The 23862-nt window shown below is 40.7% G+C and overlaps 1 protein-coding gene across 4 annotated transcripts in view; it reads left to right on the top strand.

Annotated features, from left to right (window-relative positions):
- The window catches only part of Rnf180 (ring finger protein 180), a 174503-nt gene that overhangs the window by 95239 nt on the left and 55402 nt on the right, over positions 1–23862 (top strand). For all 4 annotated transcript variants that reach the window (XM_051172392.1, XM_051172391.1, XM_051172393.1 and 1 more), the window contains one exon: positions 21539–21764. In XM_051172392.1, coding sequence (XP_051028349.1) covers positions 21539–21764 — 226 coding nt within the window. The remainder of the gene's footprint in view (positions 1–21538; positions 21765–23862) is intronic.

The raw sequence follows: 23862 nt of genomic DNA, 5'->3' as shown, positions 1-23862 counted from the left end.
TAAATGTTGTAAACATATGCTTTAAATAGCAGTTTCTCTTGAGCCTTTTATAGATGGTTGCCATTGGAAATGAAGACCATCCAAATGAGAACAAAGGCTGTTTATTTGGTTTTTGTAGCTGAGGAATCAGCCCACCACCGTGTTTGGCAGATGCTCAAAGGCAGGCGAAGGCTGCATGCACCTTGACCAGAGGCTGTTGGCCCAGAAACGTCTAGGAGAGCTCCTGTTAAAAAGGGGCCATTCTAGGTGATTGGCTAAGGGGTGCACATCTGCCTGGCTTTTGCTTTGGGGACAGGAATATTTCTCATTAATCAATCCGTGATCATCAGAGACCAGTCATTACAGGAATTCTTAGGCTCGTTGGTGCAGGCTGCAATCTGGCTGTTGTCTGGCTGTACCTTCAGTTTGTCAACCATTCCCTTTCAGACATGAAAGTTCTATAAAATTTGTTCTATACAACATTATTAAGGAGAAGAAATTTTAAGTCATTCATGGTAGTAAATATGTTCTCATGGGTCTGGGGACACAGCTCAGTGGTTCAGAGGAGTTGTAACTTTTCCAAAAGACCCAAAAGCTAGCATCCACACTGGGCAGCTCACAACTGCTTGTAACTGTAGCTCCAGAAGATCCAGCACATCCTTGCCCTCTTGGGCACTTGAACACATGTGGCATATATGTGAGCATGTGAACACACAGGCATATACGTTTTCCTGCAAGTAAAGTAAAAAAAAATCCATCTTTAAAATACGTTCTTGCTCTTTTATCCTAGAAATATACTTTTAAGAAATATTTTAATAAGTGTTTATGGTGGTGTCCCACAAAATAAACTGGCAGAAATTGATGCCTGGTGGTATTTACCCAAGAGCAGTCCTTGTTCATTCTGAAGAGCTCTGATCTCTCCTTCTGAATAAAGCAGTTGTCTCTATTTATTAAACAGCACAGAAAATATGGTATTGGAAAGAAGAGAGGGAATTTTGTCTTAGTCTTTTGCAGGAGTCTCACAAGGGAGGAAATTGTTTTTTTGGCCCTGTTGACTCAGAATAGCACACAAAGCCACACTCAGATATTATCACTCTACGCCCACGTGTTTCTCTCAGCAGATTTTGTCAGGGAGCACCGATTTCAGTGCCTCGCTGCTTCCAGAAAAATGGTTTTACCACATCTTGTGCATATATACATTGTTATGAATCAAGGACATGAATGGGTCATGAAGGAGAAATGGGGAAAATGATATACTGGTGACTCCAAAGCGTAGTAAGATTGATTACATTGTTTTTCTTGAAAGTCAATTCCAAACAGGATGAATGCACAGTATGTAAGCAAATTGAGGGCATATTTATAAATGATTTCAAACCACGTTGTTAACTTGGTGAGAGGTTGAGTGAAAGGTGACTTGTAAAGGCAAGATGCAAACAACATTTCTCACAGCAGTCATCCCCACCTGAGGCAGTGCAATACAATGAGGAAGATACTGGTTTTTTTTTGTTTTTTTTTTGTTTTTTTTGTTTTTTTTTTGTTATAGACAAGGAGACATAAACAATGAAGTCATTTATCCAGGGTCACTTATCTAATAGTGATGTAATAAAAATCTGAGCCGAGGAAACTTAAACCAGTAGCTCTAACTATTTACAGTGAAAGGAAGATCGTGGGAATAGAATCTGGCTGTTGCATACGGGTATCATGTGTACTCTGCTGTTTCCCTTACTGGAGATGGACCCTAAGTTGGCTTCTCATCTTTTTCGAGAACAACACACACACAAAAAATGACTGTTGACTTATTTGCTTTATGGAACCCCTAAAGTGGCATTACCATTGCTGTAGACAAGCACAACCACTGATAACTGCAAACTTCAGAAAGAAATGCCTTCTCTGTATGGTCCTAAAAGGCATGTCATATACAATGAACTGTGATAATAGTCCTGTTGGATGTCAGTTAATAAGACCCAAGTGATTTATTGGTATTAGATTTTGCCCAACTGATTCCATTTTAATGTTGGTGTTTTTAGTACTACTTAAGATAACACAGTAAGATAAAACAATTTATAAGACTTGTTGACCAGAAAACAAAGCTATGTTGTTATTGACCTCTTTTATTACATATAAAAATAAGTAAAAAGTCAGGGGTAATTAGAATGGCAAAGCCATCAGTCAGCCAGTGGTACCATACCCTGGCTCTGTTCTGGGTAACTCACAGCTCCCACTCATTTTACGTTGTTATTATCACACTCCAAAACTGACTATGCATATATTAGCATCCATCCTCTTTCATTTGAACCTTCTATAGGATTTGTAGACATTTATCTTTTTCCTACTCCTATGTCCCAGTCTAAATAACAAATTAATGTGAATATAAAACCTATGGTTTACTGGAAATAGCTTTTGTAATCACACACACACACACACACACACACACACACACACACACACACACACACACCCCAAAAACAAAATAAAAAACCTTAATTAATGTTTATCATCCAAGCACTTGGAAAGCTGAGCAGGAAGATTGTCACAAGTTCAAGGCCAGCCAGGGCTACCTAGTGAGGCTAAGGCCAGCCTAAGCCATTAGAGGGAAACCATGTCTCAAAAACAATAGCAGCAATAAAAACACTTCAGTTAAAATTACCTCATATTGTATAGGAGAGCTACATGTAGACTACACCAATTTTCAGAAACACATGATGTGTAGAGTCATAGAGGATTTTCATTTATTTTATAGCTCTCATGTAGAAAGTCCATTTTGACATCAAGTAGTTTGTATTGGGAATTAAGACCCTTAGGCAGAGTCTCACATTTCTGTGTGAGGCAGGTGCTTCTTATCGCCCCTCTACCACTCTCTAGACTTTCCCTAAGTTTGTTTCTGGTCTATGGGATACCTCTACCCACTGGAAAACTCCTAGAGCCATGTATGTATGTATGTAGAAGCTGATACTTTAAATAAGTCATTCTCTGGGGTCCCAACCAATTTAAGACTAGGATGTATATGTAATGGGCATGATGCAGCATTAAAAACACATTGTATTTGATAGACTTAGACATAAGTGCTGGCTCTGAGACTTCTATCTCTGGGATGCTAAATAAATCATCTGCCTGAGAGTCAGTTTCCTGGCAAGGAACATGAGAGAGAGTGTCAACATGTTAATGAGGTTCTTTTTCCTTCATCTTAATAGAGGAAACTCTGGTGTTCAATCTTGTTAGAATTTGTTGTGCATTGTAAATTATATCTATGCAAATACACTACAATAAAAACATCTCTCCAAGGGCAACATCTTCTCCTAACTCCTAGATTTGCCAATACTCATGGAGTAAATACTCTCACAAAGCCTGATTTAAAACTACTAATGTAAATTCACCACTTAAAAAGTTAGGAAGAGATGTGCACGTTTGCTGCTTCCAGTTCACCAGGCAAGGGTAATATGTACTAAAAGGTAACTGACAAGTAATAAACATTTTAACTACAGATGTTGCCTCATTTATCCCCTCTTAACTTTTGGATAGCCGCCATGAAGTGAAAAGGGAATTGACAAAATGGCTTCACAAAGATAACAAATAAAACTAACTTTTTTTAAAAAATGTAAAATAATTTTTATTCAGCTGCACAAATTGAAATTTTCATAATCCTAGTTTATGATAAAACATCACCATCAATTGACACTTTTAAAAGAAATTTTTACTCTAAGTTATAAAGCATTTGAAAAACTTTTATTATCCCACTGCCCAGCCCAAGAACTGGAGTGTTCTTCCTCACGTATCTCTCATACTTTATCTCATACACACGGGTATAGTTAACACAGGGTTTCCTTTTATTTCTGTACTTTATGTACACAGATTAGGTTCTGGGATTAGTTAAACTTATTTTTGGCCGCTCAGATTTGTCTGTGCTGTGGTTTTGGAATAGAGTCTCTTCACCTCCTACGTGATGTTGCAGATTTCTTGCTGCTACTAATTTCTCTATGTAGTAGGCTTGTTATCTTTAATTGTATTCCTCTCTCACGACTGGATGGGCTGTGAAATATAACTGTCTCTTCTATTATTCCCATAACTTGTCAGTCAACAAGATGGTCAAAAGTCACTGTTGTAAAGTGTCAGTGTCACACAGAAAACAGTGCTGGAGGATCCTGTGTAGGTATCAGGAAAATTATTCCTAGCAGAACAGATTTAAAGGCAACACTGAGTTTTTATTTTAACCTCAGACTGGCTCCAAGGTAGCTATAAGTAGCACAATTACAGTGCACAAGCTCCTTTTTTTTTTTATAGTTATGATACTAATAGATGGATTAATTGTTACTAAGCAAATAAGCATAGACAGCCCATTACAGGGTACTAACAGCAAGAGACATGTAACTCCTCACCAAAAGGGCGCTCCTCACTCATAATATGTGCCCATTGTAAAATTCTCACCACCTGATTTTTTTGAACTACATGAAAAGATATCAGATACGCTGTCTAGTGAAACGTTCAAAGGAAAATTTACTGTTTTAGTTAAATTTTAAATAACTATTCGTTTTTTTCACTATATGTTTATTTCCACTATCAGTTTTCGGCATTGATTCTTTTAGGCTCACAAGGTGACAAGGGTATTTCTCAGCCATTTGATACTCCTCTGTTGAGAATTCTCTGTTTAGTTCCAAGCCCCATTTCTCAATTGGGTTATTCGGTTTGGTGGTGTTTAATTTCTTGAGTTCTTTATATATTTTGGATATTAGACCTTTGTCAGATGTAGGGTTGGTGAAGATTTTTTCCCAGTCTGTAGGCTGTCGCTTTGTTCTCTTGACAGTGTCTCCTGCCTTACAGAAGCTTCTCAGCCTCATGAGGTCCCATTTATTAATGGTTGACATTAAGGCCTGGGCCGTTGGTGTTCTGTTCAGGAAGTTGTCTCCTGTGCCAATATGTTCCAGGCTCTTTCCCACTTTTTCTTCTAAGTGGCTTAGTGTCTCTGGTTTTATGTTGAGGTCTTTAATCCACTTGGATTTGAGTTTTGTGCAAGGTGACAAATGCTCAACCTCCTTAGTCATCAGGGAAATGCAAATCAAAACAACTCTGAGATTCCATCTTACACCCATCAGAATGGCTAAGATCAAAAATTCAAGCGACACCACATGCTGGCGAGGATGTGGGGAGAGAGGAACACTCCTTCATTGCTGGTGGGAATGCAAACTAGTACAGCCACTTTGGAAATCTATCTGGTGCTATCTCAGAAAAATGGGAATAGGGCTTCCTCAAGACCCAGCTATTCCACTCCTTGGAATATACCCAGAAGATGCTCCAGCACACAACAAGAAAATTTGCTCAACCATGTTCATAGCAGCCTTATTCATAATAGCCAGAACATGGAAACAGCCTAAGTGTCCCTCAGTAGAAGAGTGGATAAAGAAACTGTGGTACATATACACTATGGAATACTACTCAGCTATTAAAAACAAGGAATTCCCGAAATTTGTGGATAAATGGATTGAGCTAGAAATGATCATAATGAGTGAGTTAACCCAGAAGCAGAAAGAATCAAATGGTATATACTCACTTATATCTGCATACTAGCCCAAGGGGCATGTCCCATGAAAGCCTTCACTTACCAGGAAACTGGGACAGAGGGGAAGGCATCCTATTGGGACTCTAAATGAGAGACGCATGGGAGAACAGCAAAACAAAAGGATCCAGAGGGTCCTAAAAATCTACAAGTAGAACAATATGATAGGCAGATTTGGGCCCAGGGGTCCCGCTCAAACTAAGGCACCAGCCAAGGACAATACAGGAGGTAAACTTTAAACCCCTTCCCAGATCTAGCCAATGGTCAGAATATTCTCCACAGTTGAGTGGAGAGTGTGATACGACTTTCTCACATACTCTGGTGCCTCACATTTGACCATGTCCCCTGGAGGGGGAGACCTGGTGGCACTCAGAGGAAGGACAGCAAGTAGCCAAGAAGAGACTTGATACCCTATGAGAATATATAGGGGGACGTAATCCCCCTCAGGAACAGTCATAGGGGAGGGGAATAATGGGAAAATGGGGGGGGGGGAGGAATGGGAGGATACAAGGGATGGGATAAACATTGAGATGTAACAAGAATAAATTAATAAAAAAATAAAATAAAATAGGATTTCCAGAAGTAAAAAAAAAAAAAAAAAAAAAAAAAAAAGGTGACAAGGGTAAACATCAAGCGATGCCGTTACTATTGACTGGAGTTATTTCAGCTGTTCCCGATTTTAGCTCCTACCCTATGCTGTATTTTTCCTACACAAAAAAAAAAATCAAAGGATCTGTGTATTATTTATATGTTGAATCCAAACCACAGTACTAGTGCTCACATTGCATCTTCATCCAGCCAGATTAAAACTTAAGAAGCAACAAAATCTTTCATTCAAGCCTTTATCCCCTGTTTTAATACCTGTGGTGTTTCAATTTGAGGCAACTCCTTTTCTATGAAAGCTTCCAAACATCTTATATAGAGAGAGTAGCGGGGGGGCAGGAGGGGGGAACACAAGCCTCTGTGTGTATCCTGAACTGACATTTCAATGTTGACATTTCTGATCCTGCCATCTAAGTGAATTTTTTACCTCCTGCGCGTGGAGCAGACCACACCACAGGTGTAGCAGGTTCCCCTTCAGAGACTGGCTGGCTGGTTGAGGGCCAGAGACATGGCTCACCGCGTAAGAGGACTTCTGTGGAACAAGAGGACCTGAGACCAAAAGCCGGGAATGTTGCCCAGGCCAGGAGTCCCAGCACTAGGGAGGCTGAGGCAGGCACATCTCCAAGCTGGCCAGCCAGCCAGTCACCTACCTAAGAAGGGGAGCTCCAGCTTCATGGTGACACCCAGTCTAAAAACTCTAAGATGCAAAGGAGTAGAGGAAGACACGCAACGTCCCTAAACTCTTCGTGGTCCTTTATGAGGTCACATGGCTGCACACATGTATGTTTAATACACATACACGTACACACACACACACACACACACACACACACACACACACACACACACACACACACAGGAAGAAACTGTTTGAATTACAGAGAGAACAAATGTGTTTGTATCCAAAGCAAAATTTACTGTAGCTGTTGCTCATTTTTCTGCAATTCCGCAGCCAAAATCTTTGTCCAGCTCCTGTCATCTTGTGTTTGGACAGCAGAACAGGAGGAGCGTTTGAGAAGGTGGCCGGCTTCTCATCTCTCTTCACGTCTGTCAGGCGCTTGCAGAGCTGCCAGCTCTTTCCTTAAACATCCTCCCTTGATGATGTTCCTTTCATAAACTGATCCATACATAGCACAGCGTCGCAGTTCTCTTATGAGGGAACAGCCAATTCCCTCTCTCTGTCTCTCTCTGTCTCTCTGTCTCTCTCTGTCTCTCTGTCTCTGTCTCTGTCTCTGTCTCTCTGTCTCTGTCTCTCTGTCTCTGTCTCTGTCTCTGTCTCTGTCTCTCTCTCTCTCTCTCTCTCTCTCTCTCTCTCTCTCTCTCTCACACACACACACACACACACACACACACACACCCCTTTGGTACTTGCTGTAACAGCTCTGCCTACGATATGCACATGTCAGCAGCACTTGCCATGTCCGGTCTTGTCCATGCCATTCATGCCTGTCTTGTGTTCTCTGTCTTGTGTTCTGTTACCCTTTTTGCTGGCCTGTCCCTTCCTCTGATGAGTGGTTTCAGAGAGCTCATTTAATGGCAAATTTGCTGCATCCTTCTCTACTCTGTTTTGTTTTTTTTTTTTTTTTTTGACGTGTCTATACCATTTTTATGCTGTCTTAATTTATATATTCTCCACTTAAAATGATCACATTTTTCTGTCATAATTGTAAAGAGGAATTATGTGATGCTTTTGTTCTCCCTAAGATTTCCTGTCATGCCCGCTGCAGCCCACATGTGGCAGCTTTGATGTACCTCCTGTGTCTCTTCATGGCTTGTTCTTGTGTGCTCAAGGTAAAAACCTGAGAAAGGTTTGTTTCCTCTGTAATGAAAGTGTAAGTAGTTTCCAGAATCCCTCACTGAGGTTCCCAGTGTGTTTGTCTGAGATGAACTGTGCTTCAAATAAGTACTGTTGTGCTAGTTTGTGCAGCACAGGGTGGATTCCATGAGCCTTGGGAGCAGTGGTTCTTAGCCCTCCTGAAGCTGCAACCAACCCTTTAACACAGCTCCTCATGTCGTGGTGACCCCAACCATAAGATTATTTTCATTGCTTCTTTATAACTGCAATTTTGCTACTGTTATGAATCCTAATGTACATATCTAACGTGTGACCCCTATGAAAGGGCCATTTGAGCCCCCAAAAGAGGTCATGACCCACAAGTTGTAAACCACTGTTTTAGAAACAATGATTGGCCCCTAGTTCATTCCTGACTTTATTAATCAAATCTCAACATCTATTTTTCAGTTAGACTAATTTTCCTATGAAATGCCACAGGTATTGGCATATATTTGGAGTAATGCCCAACCGTATAAAAATTCTATTTGGAACACAGAGGCAGCCACACTTTTCATTTATTGCAGGCATTGCTACCGGAAACACAGTCATTTATTGCCTGGCTAAAATCCACGGGTGAGATAAAGTCTGGTACAGTTGTTGCTAAGAGCTCCATCCTCTCTCCTCACTTCTCAGTGTACCACAAAACAAAAGCTCACTCTTAACTGCGATATGAAAGAATTTACATGTTTCACAACAAGACACAAGGAAGTCAAATCTCTTCAGAGTAAATGAATAAACCACTGAGCTTTCCCTGTCTGCGTTTGTAGCACTTTCAGATAGGAGTGATGTTGTTGATGACCACTCCTGTGCCGACAGGATGAAATCAAATGAAGAGCTTCCACAGTGTTGGACTTCACATGTAAAATCACGCTTGGTCTTTGTCCTCATCCCTTCAGACTGGCAGTAAAAGGCAGGGAGGGAAGGGGAGCTCAGGTGAAGAGCAGTGGGTTCCTTCCTCATGCAGCTAACACTACAGTGAGCACTACGAAGCGTTCTCCTCGGTGACATGGGCTCCTAAAGAGCTTGTTCTTGTAACTCACCATCAGGTTCTGCAGGCAGCAGGCCATCTGGCAGGACAACAGCAGGTAGATTGCTGTAATTCTAACTGCGCTGGTGAGTAAACGGACTCAGAGACTGACTCATTTGTCTAACACTGACCCATCAAGTGGCAGAACTTGGTACTCAGTTTTGCCTTTCTGAAACAATACACTTTTAAATATTGAAAGTATTTATTTCCATTTCTTACACCTAATGTCTTGGTGGTTAGTTTGTTTGTTTGTTTTCTTCTCCAAATTGGCCTTTTATTTACTGAGGAAAACGTATAATTTCAAAATCCCTTTTTTCATACAATAAATGCATGTGAGGGTAAACTTAGTTAATTTTGATGAAACTAGAGATGCTAGTAAGTTATGACCACAAAATAACTTATGCGTTTTTGTTTACTTTTTCCACCAAGATACCAGATTATAGCTACATGTGAACATCCCAACCCCCATGAATCTGAGGCAGGAGGATCACAATGTGTTTGAAAATACATTTTGGGCTATATTGTGAGTTCAAGACCAGCCTAAGTAGTGAACCTCTGTCTCAAAACATCTTTAAAAAACAAACAAACAAAAAAACCCAACCTGTGAACCTCTTTTAAGGCAACTATACTTCTTTGGTTCATACTGGAGTTAAAAGAGATGAAGACAGGATTGGTCCATAGAATACTTAATTTCCATGAATCAGATATGGGCTGGCACCGAGCCTGATAATCTAAATTTATCCCTCGGACCCACATGGTGGAAGTAGAGAACCAACTCTGTATGGGTCCACATATATACAGGCACCAAATAAATAAATACATGTGTAAATAAACATAAAAGTGTAAAAACTTTTCATCGTACATTTCATGTATTTAGTTGCATTTTATATGATTATTGGTCACTTTTCCTCGTTGGAACCAAGAATAAGTAGGCAAATCAGTAATTACAAATTACAACAAAAACTGCTCTTTGGTGGGAACCCTGACTGTAGTGTTGGATAATTTTGTATAAAGATCATGAAGAAAGACTGCAAAGTCAGCACAGTTAGTAGAGCTTGCTGTGCAAGTGCGAGAACCTGAGTTCAGCCCTTAAGCCACCATTAGATGCCAGATACACTGGGGCCCTGGTAACCCTAGCAGTAAGGAGAAGACAGGTGGATCTCTGGGGCTTGCTGTCCATGCAGTCTACTTGAATCAGTGGGTCCCAGGTCCCAGTGAGAGCCTGGGTCTGGAAAACTAATGTGGACAGGTCCTGAGGAACAGCACTTGTGGTTGAACTCTGGCCTTCACACTCATACACACACACACACACACACACACACACACACACACGTATATATGTATATACATATCTCCCCACACATGTACACCCCAGGTTTAAACACTGTTCCTATTTTTTCAATGCACTGCTCTTTTAATTAAGAAAGTCAGATTGCTGGACATGATGATGAGCACCTTTAATCTCAGCATTCAGGAGGCAAAGTGGGTAGATCTATATCAGTTTGAGGTGAGCCTGGTCTACACAGTGAGTTCCTGGACATCCAGGGCTTTTGTAGAGAGACCATGTTTTTTTTTTTTTTAAAGTGTCAGATTGCAAATATATGTAATTTACACACACACACACACACACAGAAATAAGGAATTTTGAAAACTTAATTTGCCAACATTGGTGATTGTACACGTATATAAAATCTTGTGTAATGAGGGTTATCATTAAATAATATGTATATGTGTATATTATTGCAATTAATTCATCATTGAGCAAGCACTACCTAACATGATATGAATTAGGAGTTATGCTTCAAGACCAGTGTGAATGGCACATATTAATCAAGCTTTTATGCACAAACATGAAATTCAAGTGAAGGCAGCGCTGTGCAGAAGAGGTGCACATTTTTATAAGAGTGTGGAGCTGGAGGACTTATTTTAGACCTAGGAGTCATGAAAGGCCTTCTTTTTAAAAATGTCTCTTTTTCTTTGATTTACTAAGTGATTAAGAGTTATATAGGACAAGAGACATGGGAGAAAAAACTCCAAACAGAGCACATGTCTGTATCCTGAATAAAGTGTTAAAATGGCATTCAGGGGGTCAGAGAACGGTGGGGAGGGAGACCAGACTGAAGGGAGCACCACACACATGTTGGCCCTTGTGCCCCTGAGCTATAGGAGACCTTAGAAGTTTTGAAGTATAGCGTGGCATGATTGGTAGCTCTTTGAACAGAGGACTTTTGCCAAAGTGTGAAAAAAAAAAAATTCAAAAATGTGAGAAATGTGTGAAGACCAGGTAACAAGTAATGAAGCAGGTAAGGGAGGAGAGAGAAGACAGAAAAATGAGAATGGATTTAAGAGACATTTGGGGACTAAAATTAATAAGATTCACTGGCAAAATGGTAGCTATATCGAGGGGACACCAAGAGCACCAGCTTATAAATTTGGATAGATTAAACAAGTTAAAGACAGTTGGAGTGGATCGGTTGTGAATAAAAGCCTGGGCACTCAGAATGGGGCACATTAGATAAAGGTGACTTTAAGGCATCACAATGAAATTATGCAGCGGACGCTAAGCTCCATGGTTGTGGCACCCAGAGAGCATTGCCATTGAATGGGCATGCAGCTCAGGGGTGAGTAGAAGTCTGGAAAGTACAAGGCTTTGATGGATGGCCCCACCCAATAACAGAAGAGAGGAGGCGGAGTCAGGCTGAGTTCCCGCCCTGTCCTTAGAGATCATCTGAATGTAGCTCTTAGGAGGAGCTGGAGTCCAATGTTTGCGTTGAGATGGTGCGGGGAGGGGGCAGGGGGGCGGGGAGGGGCGTGCTGACAGAGGGAGGATGAGGGAGCAGCTTCAGGGAAAGCTCTAGGGAGTCTCACATGCTGAGGAGTGGGCTGGGAGGCAGGGAGCATCCTGCTGTGCTTGGAAATGTCTAGAAGGGTTACTAACACAGTGTTAATGCAGGCCAAGATGGTGAAGAGTAGAAAATGCCTGCTGAGTCTAAGAGCAGCCGGAAAGGCAGTGCAGCAGGAGTAAAAGTCAGTGAAACAATTCTGAGAATCACACAAGATGGCTGCTCCCCATTGTTTTCCTTAGCGGTATTTTCTACTATATCAATCATTTCTCTTTTAAACTTTCATGTATAAAATCCCTATTTAAGTTGGGCAGTGGTGGCGCACACCTTTAATCCCAGCACTTGCGAGGCAGAAGAGGCAAGACTAGCTAGGTATACAGAGTTAGTCCCAGGCCAGCCAAGGCTACACAGAGAAACTCTGTCTCAAAAAACAAAACAAAACAAAAACCAACCAACCAAACAAACAAAAAACCCACCTCCATTTGGACATCTTATCTCAAAGCTTCTTTCTTTGGGCCTTTTTTACTTAGCCTAATTAAATCAGTATATTCTTGTCAATTTTTTAAAAGAGAGAATTCAATAAATAGCCATTTAAAAATTCTTCTATACCCTTCAGTTACTGTAATTGTCCAAAAGTAAATTCTTGGTGGGTGTGGTGGGCAAAGGTTGTAATCACAGAACTTGGAAGGTAGCCACAGGAGGCTTAGAAGTCCTACATCACACCCAAGGCTCCAGGAGACCCTCAAGAAAAGGAAAGGAAAACATTCCTCCAGGTATACATCTGCTTGTACCTGTGGCACTTCCGCTGTCTTTTCTGGCGTACTTTGTAAAGCTCTAGTGTGAGTGCATCTTTAGTGGAGTGGCTTCTGGGCGAGAGTCTAAGGTGCTTTGACCTGTGGGCACAAGACCACCAGGCAGACGTAGGTTTCTCTCTGTTGTGATATTACAGCTTTGACTAATGAAGGGCTTATTTTAAGCTTACATTTCTTTTTCAGTTCAAGGGTTCCAAGTTAGAAGTGTTGATTTATGCCCACACCCACAAACAATGTACAGTGGAGCAAGTGCGCCATGCTGGATCCTGGTTATTGAAGCCAGCGGGGCCCTTGAGCCTCATTCATGACACCAAAGTGCTATGCACAGAAGTGAGAGCTTTGGATTATGTCTACAGTGTGTGCGTGCCTGTGTGTATGCATGCCTGCGTGTGTGTGTGTGTGTACACGCACGCATCTGTGTGTGCGTGCGTGTGTACGTGTGTGTGTGTGTGTGTGTGTGTGTGTGTGTGTGAGAGAGAGAGAGAGAGAGAGAGAGAGAGAGAGAGAGAGAGAGAGAGAGAGAGAGAGAGAGAGAGAGAGTAGAGAGTGTGTTAGCCTGTTACCTAGCATTTTCATTCAGCCAGCCCTGAAGTGAGACTTTCAGCATTGATTCTGTTCTCCATATTAGTCAAAAGTAGGAATTTGGGGGTGATATAAAAAACTTTCCTAGTTATTTCTTAAAATATGTAAGTTTTTATGGCTGCTATGGGAGTTAGCATATGTTAGAACTCCCAAACCATCAAATTTGGAATATGTATTTATGCAAATTTGAAGTCATATTCTGAGACAGGAATATAAATTTTATGACACAACAATGACATTTGTAAAAAATTTACATTTAAGAATCATACATTTAAAGGATTCTGAAAGATGTATATTTAAAGTGACTTCCATATGCTGTTTTCTTAATCATTGCTATTTTCTAATAAGCTTAATATCTAAGGCAGTTCTATGACATAGTGTGACTGCTGCGTCAGTCTTATAAAAAAATGCAGTACTTTCTGTGAAGAGGTTAAATAATATAATGAAAATAATTTATTCTGACTTTTAAGCATAGTCTATAGAGATGGGTATTTAAGAAGTGTGATTTTTTTATCATTTTAATTAAATATTAGCTTCTATGCAAGATATACAAATAATGCATAATACATATTTGTTTAATCAACTAACTTCTGTTTGATCACATTTCCTTTTTCAAAAATTTTTTATTTTTAATTTGTTCACTACACATCCCAATTGTAGCCCCCTCCTTCGTTGTCTCCCCATCCCACACTCCCTCCCCCATGCCCTCTTCTTCCCTCCCCTAGTCCTCAAAAAGAAGAGCACTCCTCCCCTTACATCTGACCTCAGCCTATGAAGTCTCATCTGCACTGCCTGGATCCTCTTCCTCTGTGACCTGGCAAGGCTGCCCCACCAGGGGGAAGTGATCAAAGTGTAGGGGCCAGAGTCCGTGTCAGAAATAATCATTACTCCCCATATTGTGGGACCCACAGGGAGACCGTGCTGCCTGTCTACTACATCTGAGCAGAGGGTCTTGGTCCTCACTGTGCATGGTCCTTGGTTGGTGCATCAGTCCCTGCAGCACCCCGCCCCCTTCTTCACCCGGATTTGTTGGCTCCCTTGATCTTCCTGTGCAGCTCCTGACCCCATTGGGCCCCTCTGTTCCCCAGCTCTTCTATAAGACTCTCTGTGCTCCACTCCAGAGTTTGGTGGTGTGTCACAGCATCTGCTAGGATCTCCTGCTGGGTGGAGTCTTTCAGAGGACCTCTATGGTTGGCTCCCTTCCTGTTCCTTCCCTTCAGCTGCTTCCAGTGTCTATTGTGTTTGTTCTTCTGAATGAGAACTAAGCCTCCTTCCTAGAGTCTTCCTTGTTGTTTAGTTTCTTTAGGTCTGTGTATTGTAGTGTGGTTATCCCATATGATTTGGCAAATAAATGCTTATAAGTGAGTATATATCATGGGTGTCTGAGTTACCTCACTCAGGATGATTGTTTCTAATTCCATCCATTTGTCTTCAAGTTTCAAGATTTCCTTGTTTTCAATGGCTGAGTAGTATTTCCTAGTGTAAATGTACCACAGTTTCTTTATCCATTCTTCGACTGAGGGGCATTGTAGGTTGTTTCCAGATTCTGACTATTATGAATAAAGCTGCTATGAACATAGTTGAGCAAATGTCCTTGTTGTATGGTGGAGCATCTTTTGGGTATATTCCCAGGAGTGTTATGGCTGGGTCTTAAGATAGAACTATTCCCAACTTTCTGAGAAAGCACCAGATTGATTTCCAAAATGGTTGTACAAGTTTGTACTCCAACCAGCAATGGAGGAGTGTTCCCGTTTCTCCACATTCTCACCAGTATTTGCTGTCACTTGAGTTGTTGATCTTAGCCATTCTGAGAGGTATAAGATGGAATCTTAGAGTTGTTTTGATTTGCGTTTCCCTGATGACTAGGGATGTTGAGCATTTCTCGGCCATTTGATATTCCTCTGTTGAGAATTCTCTGTTTAGTTCTGTGCCTCATTTTTTAATTGGATTATTTGGTTTGTGGTGTTTAATTTCTTGAATTCTTTATATATTTTCTATATTAGCCCTCAGTCAGATGTAGGCTCACATTCCTTTAAAAAAAAAAAAAAAAAAAAGATTTATTTGTTTATGATGTGTACTATGTTCTGCCTGCCCACCAGAAGAGGGCACCAGATCTCATTATAGATGGTTATGAGCCATCATATAGTTGCTAGGAATCGAACTAAGGTCCACTGGAAGAACAGCCAGTACTCTTAGCATCTGTGTTTTAAAATATCTAGTGCTTTTCAAGGATGTTGGTAGGAGAGACGAAGAGTTGGCCTGACTGATGTCTGTTGAGCAGTCTGCCTCCCAGTTCAGTTCAGTTGCTTCCTGTGCTGGCTAAACAACCCTTCTGTCTGCTCATTGATCAATTAGTATTATCTTCTGTTGCTCCTTACTCACCTAAGAACACAAGAGTTCTAAGGCTTTGCTTTCTCTGTATTCTGAAGATGGCACTGTTTGGGCTTTCCTTGTCTAAACAATAATAATGACGACAACAACAACAACAACAAAAATCACATTGGTTGATATATCCATGTTTTTCTGCTGCAAAGAAATATGGGTAAAGAATAAGGCAGGGAAGGAGCTTCTAAGAGTTAGAAGAAAAGTGACAAGACCAGCAGACACATTTACTCTTTGTGCACAGCATGCAATACACTGTGGCTTCGGAAGAGCTGGCTGTAAGGTTTTTGTTGGAGGTGGAACTGAGTAGAGTTTTCTTCTAGTGGAATCCCAATGAGACCTCTTACCTGCCTAGAATTCATTAAATAGGCCTTTTACTTATTGATTGATCTTCATAAGAAATGGGGTACTTCAACTCAATGAAAATGGGAACTCAAGAGATATGATTATCTAAGGCTCTGAAGAAAATAAATCAAAAAATTTCCTTATAAAACCAATGTTACCTTCATTTCCTAAAGTGAAAATGATCTCCTCCTGAGTTTGTTTTCAAAATGTCTTAAATCCCCAGTACAACCACTCTATTCTCAACTCTTTGAAATCCACAACTTAAATCACTGCCCATTTCTTGCTCTTGGCTCTCACATTCCTTTTTTTCCTAAAGATTTATTTTTCTTTTTAGTTATGTCTATGTGTGTGTGTGAGTGTGTGTGTGTGCGTGCATGTAAGTACAGGTGCCCAGTTAGTCCAGAAAAGGATGTTGGATCCCCTGGAGCTGTAATTACAAGAGGTTATAAGCTGCCTGATGTGGGTGCTAACAAGCAAACTTGTGCCATCATACACATTTTTGACCGTATAGCCTTTTGTAGTCTCTTTGATGTCACTGAGCCTAGTTATGATGGTTATTTTAAGTATTTCATAAATGTCTCAAGCTGTTATGTTTTTGTGGTCTGCTCCTAGAGAGTTCTGTGTTCTTCAGAGAGCATTGCAATACATGAAATCTTCTTTATTAAGGGCAGTTTCTGGGTTACATGGCATGGTATGCTTTCTCAAAGCAAGGCTGCTATGAAGATTTCAGGTTATCTTACCTTAGTGGGCTACAAGCCTATCCAGATCAAGAAACTTCCGTAGTATAGGTTGTCAGCATTCTGGGGCTTTCTCTGAGTCACACATAGCCCTACAAATCGGAGACTCATTTTACCTCACCCAAAGAGCCAAGCTGATAAGTACTATGTGTTTTGTTTCTCTTACTATGCTGCTGGTACAGGTCTCTGACTATGAAAGCATTTCTGTCCCTCTCTTGCTCATCTTAAGAAGCTTCCACCATCACTCATTTCAAAGTGTCATTATATACCTGCTACTTTGTTTCTTTTAGTCAAAGAAGAGTTTCAGCATACCAAATCTCTCCCTGTAAAACTATGAACTATAAACACCATGTGCCGCAAATGACATCCTACATCAAGAAATATTCCTTTGCTGTAATAGATCAGGACCCAAAGGCTATTTCAAATTTCTATTAATCTTGGCACATGCCAGAAGGAAAATTTGCCACATTCTATCTAACCTTCGCTTTTTATCTGTTTTATTTCAGTTGTCACATGTGTCAGTAGACATATATTAAGTTATTTTTGATGTATGTCCATCACTTTAAACATAGTCACAGACACTGGAAGCTTAGTCGACTAATACAAGAAAACACAGATGTTTGTCTTTCACTGACTTTTCCAAAAGAATTTATAGGGGTCTTTGCATTTAATCTAGAAACGTGGCACTGTTTATGCACTGGGATCCTGCAATAAAGGGTAGGACAGTTGGAAACCCTATTTGATCCTTGGCTCCAGGTTGGCCTTGCTTCTTAAACATTTAAAAGTGCTTTATGGATTGAGCATGAGAAACAGGTGTGTCTCTCAGTGCTCTTCTAGAATTTCCAAACACTTCTCTTCCTCCTTTCATGATAATCAAAGTGATAGCATCATTTTCCTGAACTTATCATGTCACATGAGATGAACAACAACCAAATCATGTTAGTGAGTTCTTTTTATTTATTTTTATTTATTTATTTTTGTTAGTGAGTTCTTTTTTCTAAGCTTGCTTTGCTCACTCTCTGGCTCCCAGTGTATCAGAGGTGACAGTTCCTCCCAGATGCATGCCAGTACATAACAAGAGTTGTCACTTTTCTAGTACCCAATAGCAGCTTACTCATAAGTCAATACACAGTAGTGTCGACTGTGTTATGTAGGCATTCCTATTTTAGACTGTGCTATATAGTCACTCCTATGTTGGACTATATTATATAGGTACTTCTGTTTTAGACTGTGTTATATAGGTACTCCTATTTTAGACTGTATTACATAGGCACTCCTGTATTAGACTGTTATATAGGCACTCTAATTTTATTTTATTTTTAATTACATTTTTTGTTTCTTACATATACATTTATATTATTACACATATATACAATAAACTACCTATAGCAAGAAGAACCATGAAACAATCAGGATTTATATAAATGTTACATTCATAGTGTTTTGGCTGTTCATATTTGGCAGCCTTGAAGAAAACATCTTTACTATCTTGATGCATCTAAAATTCTGAATGCAAATCCATATCTAGCGTATCTCATCATTATCAACATAAAACATCTATTGAGACCTAAAAACATCTTAACCCCTAAGCAATCGTGCTTAATTGTAAGACTAAACTATCTGGTCTTCAACCTCATCACAGATTTGAGAAGGAATAAAATTGATTACCTGAGTAGACATGAAGTGCAGGTTAGCAGCTTCCAAAATAAGAGGAGAAACAAGGACATTTTGCCCAGTGGCTTGTTTGCCACATTTGAAGCCATCTCCACAAGGAGGTTCATTGATGCTCATCATCTTCTTTGAGGTAGGCTGGGTGTTGTCAGGAGTTAACCTGATTCCTATTTTAGAGTGTATTATACAGGTCCTCCGATTGTAGGCTGTGTTATGTAGGTATTTCTGTCCCTGAACCTGCTTTCTGTTAGTCGCCCACCAGTGCAATAATGGCTGCTCCTAAATCCTGGTGGCCTAACTGCAGCAGAATTCTTCTTTAAGTTGCTTGTTATCCTGTGCTGTGTTTTAGTGACTTTTCAGTCCTTATATCTAGAATGATAGAGCAGCCGCTCTTGGCGACCTGGCAGAATTATAAAAATGGCTCTTTACAGAAACAATTGAGATGTGGTTTTCCTTAGCTTTGCTCCTTTTTCTGGGGACAAAGTAAGTATACAGCCAAGCTTGATGTCAGTGAGTAGACAGATGCAATTGCTCTGTAGGGTTAAAAGCCTGTGAATGGACACAGAGAAATCTCACCCACCAGGCCGTGACGTGCTTCTGTCAACTATAAAGTGCTGTAGTTATGTGAGTTGGCCAGAGCTCAGCTAAGTCCCCAGATACATTTCTTAAGAGTGGTTGCATAAAAGTCATCATCTATTTCCTGTGGGTTATCATATTTATTCACAAAATTGTAACATGTTCATTACTCGGTTTGAAAACCTTAAAATGAGGGCTAGTGACATTTCCAACAGGTAAAGGTGCCTGCTGCCACTCCTGACAATAAGAATTTTAGAGCCAGGCTCTGCATGGTGGGAGGAGACAACCAACTTCTCCAAGTTGTTCCCAGGCCTGTGGCATATACATGCATATCAAAATAAAATATTAATGTAAAAAAACACCTAAAAGTTATTTGAGAGGAATAAAAGTATTGTCGGGGCTGGAGCGATGGCTCAGAGGTTCAGAGCTGGCTGCTCTTCCAAAGGGCCTGAGTTCGATTCCTGGCAACCACATGGTGGGTCATGACCATCTATAATGAGATCTGGTGCCCTCTTCTGGTGTGCAGGAGTACATGCAGGCAAAATAGTATATACATTTCTGCACTGATTACTATGTCACAGTGAGAAGGTAGGCTCACTAAGGAAAGGCATGAGGACCTGAACTGTATTTATAGCCGCAGAAACTGCAAAAACCAACATGACTAATGTTGTTTGCTTGTTTGTTACATTTTTATCTATTTTGGGTGTGCATATGCAGATCGGAGGACAACTTGTAGGAGTTGGTTCTCTGTTTCTACCATGTAGGCCTTGGCGATCAAACTCAAGTTTTCATGCTTGGTACCTTTACCAGCCAAGCATCTCACCAGCTGAAGCATCTCACCAGCCCAAGAGGGTTATTGTTGAATATAAGGAAAGTGTTTGAATTCTAACAAGCACAAAAAAAGGAGACATTTTGGGAAATGAGGTAAATTTAAACTAATAATCACACACACACACACACACACACACACAAATATCTCTATATAAGAAGAGATCGTGTATTATCTTGATTCCACTAAAAAGGCATAACCAGGCAATAGGTAATACAATCCAAACTAAGCACCAAACATTATTAAAAGCGGCCAGTTCTGACTCAGAGGCTAGGAAACGCCTCACATCATTCTCCTCCCCTCCATCACCACCACCACATACCATTTGTGGACAATAAAAGGTAGTTCCAGCCTTTTCCCAACCAGCCTGAGACAAGTCTCAACACCAAACTCCAAATACGCTGCATACGCATCATTCATTTAACAATGCCCACTACTTATTTAGTTAATTTGGTTTGAAATTTGAAACTCGTAGTGTTTCTGAAACAGCTATATCTTAAAGAGATTTGACTAAACCATATTTAGAAATAAACACTTGGTGCAGCTGGAGAGGTGGCTCGGTGATTGAGAACACTTACAGGTCAGTTCCCCGGACCCACTTGAATTGGCTTATAGCTGCCTATAATAACTTCATCTCCAGAGAGGGCCCTACAGAAGTTACTAATCCTATTCATAGGAGCTCTGCCCGATGACTTCATCACCCGTGCCTCACCTCTTCATGCACTGAACTAGGGAGTTAGGGTTCAGCAGATGCTTCCAAGAGATGAACATCAAAGCATAATAGAGGGCTTGGTTGTTGGTGTCTCTTTGTTTGTATCTGAGGCTTCTTCTTTCCATCTATCTATCTATCTATCTATCTATCTATCTATCTATCTATATCTTCTTATAATAAACCCAAGGTCCATTCAAATATGACTCACTGATCCGGTGCCCATGAGAAGAGAAGTAAACTTTGACTACTTTTCTCCAGATGTCTCCTAGCTTGAGAAAACTTTCCCCAATAGAGTCTGAGGTGAGAGAAGGTAAGATGAAGCACACACGAGGAAGAGGGTGGCCATAGTTCAGATCTGTTAAATACGTCCGAGCCAAGTGTTTGCAGTGGGTCTCCTGGTTTAATCCCCACAGCTCCACAGCTTGGGTAACTCTCGACCACACTTCGTGCTGCCTCTCCCATGTGTTACCTGTGGGAAGAGAAGAGGTTCCTCATATTTCATAGACACAAAGCTAACCCTGCAATCACCCCACATTGCTTTACCAGCTCTGCCTCTGACATGTACTTAACTTTGATACTTTCTTGTAACTGAGGCCAAGGAAGATGCAAGGTATAGAACACGAGGTGCTCCAGGTACAGTGTGAGAGGGAAGAGTCTGATGGGCGTCACGAGAAGATGTCACGATAATAGTCTATAACCAATGACAGTCGCCATCTTGGTTGGGGCATGGGGGAGATTTGCAGTCCCGGTGCCATAGGTGTAACAGTTAACTAGTGCCAGTTGGAATCACAGATACACTTAATATGCTTAACTATGGTTTAGCATTTATTTTTATGTAAAAATATTAGAGAATAATTGAAGGTTCTGGGTTTTTTCATGTGTTTTCTGTTTCGTCTCACTTTAACAGATCATATTTCTATCACTTGGAACACGTTACAGGAACAGACTCCATACACACTTCATAAATATTTTAATTTTAACAAAATACAAAGCCACCCTCTCTCGGGGAACCCAGTCTTATACTAATCGAAGGAAACTGCTTTCCTTGTGTTCTGCAGACTCTGAGTAATGAGATGAGTACAGATGATGAGAATGAATATGCAGAGGAAAAGGACAGCTACATCTGTGCAGTGTGCCTGGATGTGTACTTCAACCCCTACATGTGCCACCCTTGCCACCACATCTTCTGCGAGCCCTGCCTACGGACTCTGGCCAAAGACAACCCTGCAAGCACTCCCTGCCCGCTGTGCCGGACAATTATTTCTAGAGTCTTTCTCCAGACAGGTAATGACTCTCACATTATCACAGTCACATAATGTTTTCTAATTATCTCTTGGTTTTGACTCCAAAGGTATCCTATAAATTATTGTGAAGTTAATGAAAATGATCCACCATGTGATTGGCACTCTAGTTTATAAAACAGTGCTTGCCCAACTAATTGAAATATCCCAGAACTATGAAAGTACATCTGTGGACTCCTAACTCTGCATTTGGATATTTTAAGCATCCTAGTCAGCTGTCATTCACTCTCTAAAGACACCCTTGGGTTGAAGGAAATTCTATCTGAAGCAACGCTGTTGACTTCTTACCCCTCTTATCTGCCTTCTGTTGCCACTTATCCTGTGGCCCTCATATCTGAGGACAGTTACCCAGACTCCCAAATCTCCAAGCCCGATCTTTGACACTGTGATGTTGTTAATTATGAATTGTGTTGTGCCATGTTCATAGCCCTCCAGAGATGCATGCACCCACAGTCAGTGGATCTGAGGCATCTTTTCTGGTCATTCCTAATGTGGCCTAGGCTCTTTCTTTTTAAGCAAGTGAGAGTAAAGTAGGAATGAGGATCTGTTTACCTATTTGTGTGAAGATGGCTTTTCACCCATGTTGATGGAGAGGTACAGCCTAATGCACATGAGAGAAATAAAGGGCAGCGGTCACTGTGTGCTAGATGTTGGGGGAGGAGAGCCTTTCTCACTGTTTCATCCTCAGACCAATAGAGTCAAATTGGAGATCAAGGCATGTGCTTTATTAGTAGTGAAATCGAAGAGCTTAAATGGCAGTTTTATTCCCAAAAAGAAATCGACGGACCCACCACCCATCTGGGTGAAGCAGTGAACTTGGATACCCCAACCCAGCCAGCTGCACAAAGGCTTGCAAATCTCTCTAATCAAACAGTGGAGAGAAAGCCAAGGCACAACCTTCTGGTCTGCCCAGTGCAAGGAAACTGCTGCATAAAACGTACTGCACGTCCAATGACTGACTGGCACTACCCAGTAGAGAAGTGAGGTTGAGGCCCAAGGCTCTCAGCAGTTACTTCTTCTGTCCTGGGGGCAGAACAATCAAAGGTGAAAAGAGGAAATTGTGTCCTTAAGAGAGCAGAAGCTTACAGGAAGATTTGCTCTCTATCTTGTGCCTGGAACATTGAGGAGCAAAGAAAAGGTTCTGTTGTCTTAGCAGATCCTCCACCAGAGTGCTTTGGACTAACAGGGCAGGGGAGGGTACCTCATCCTCAGTGCTCCCATCACCTACCATGAGCTTGTTTTCATGGGGTGTAGCTGTTTAGACTTAGGTCCCTACATTACAGGGTCTCACTAAACACTGTAGAGTGTTCAGACAGCTTATCCAGGCCTCCTAGGATCTTGTTTAATACAGAGATTATAAAATGTATTTTCTTCATGATTTAAGTCAATAATGACTAAAGTCTCTTTGGTTTGTTTTCCGATTAACAATTTCAGAGTTTCCTTTATTTTCAAGTAGTTTCTCTGAAATAAGTCATTTTAGGAAATAGTAACAGTCTCTTTAAGGAGAAACTGCATGCACTTATGTACTGCTCACTTATAGGCTGCTAAAACAGAGAGGACCTTTCATACTACCTCAAAAAGACTTGAGATGATTTGTAAAATATGTCAATGAAATGCCAAGAGAAGGGAGGTAAAAGTCGAATGGAACACAGACTCCACACAGCCAGAGGTGCAGCTACACAAGCTGTAGCGCCCTACCCAGTAACTCCAGTTTGATGAAGTTTTATGTGTCCAAAACATATAAGGAAAACTGTAAGTAGGTATTTAAAAAGGGGTTTTCCTGATCCATTAAGAGAAAAATATGAATCCTCAAAGATAACTTAAAGGAGTTTCTGGCAGTTAGCCCTAGGAGAAATTTTTGTGTGACTTCTCCGGAATATAACCCACAAGTAAGCAATGTCCTCAAAAGCATCCTGGAGAAGGTGCACCATCAAGATTTCTCTTTGTTGCTTATGGTACCTTAAGTAAAACCAGAGTAAATATCAATATAAATCAGAGCAGTCCATATTGCTAATTGCTAATACAATATGTCTGTTTTCTTTTTGAAAATAATTTTAGGTAGTAAGCCGAGACATGCTCAT

This window comes from Acomys russatus, chromosome 30 (assembly GCF_903995435.1).
Source record: "Acomys russatus chromosome 30, mAcoRus1.1, whole genome shotgun sequence".
In the NCBI taxonomy this organism is placed as follows: domain Eukaryota; kingdom Metazoa; phylum Chordata; class Mammalia; order Rodentia; family Muridae; genus Acomys; species Acomys russatus.
Note: the sequence above shows the minus strand (reverse complement) of the source record. Positions and strands in the feature narration are given on the sequence as shown.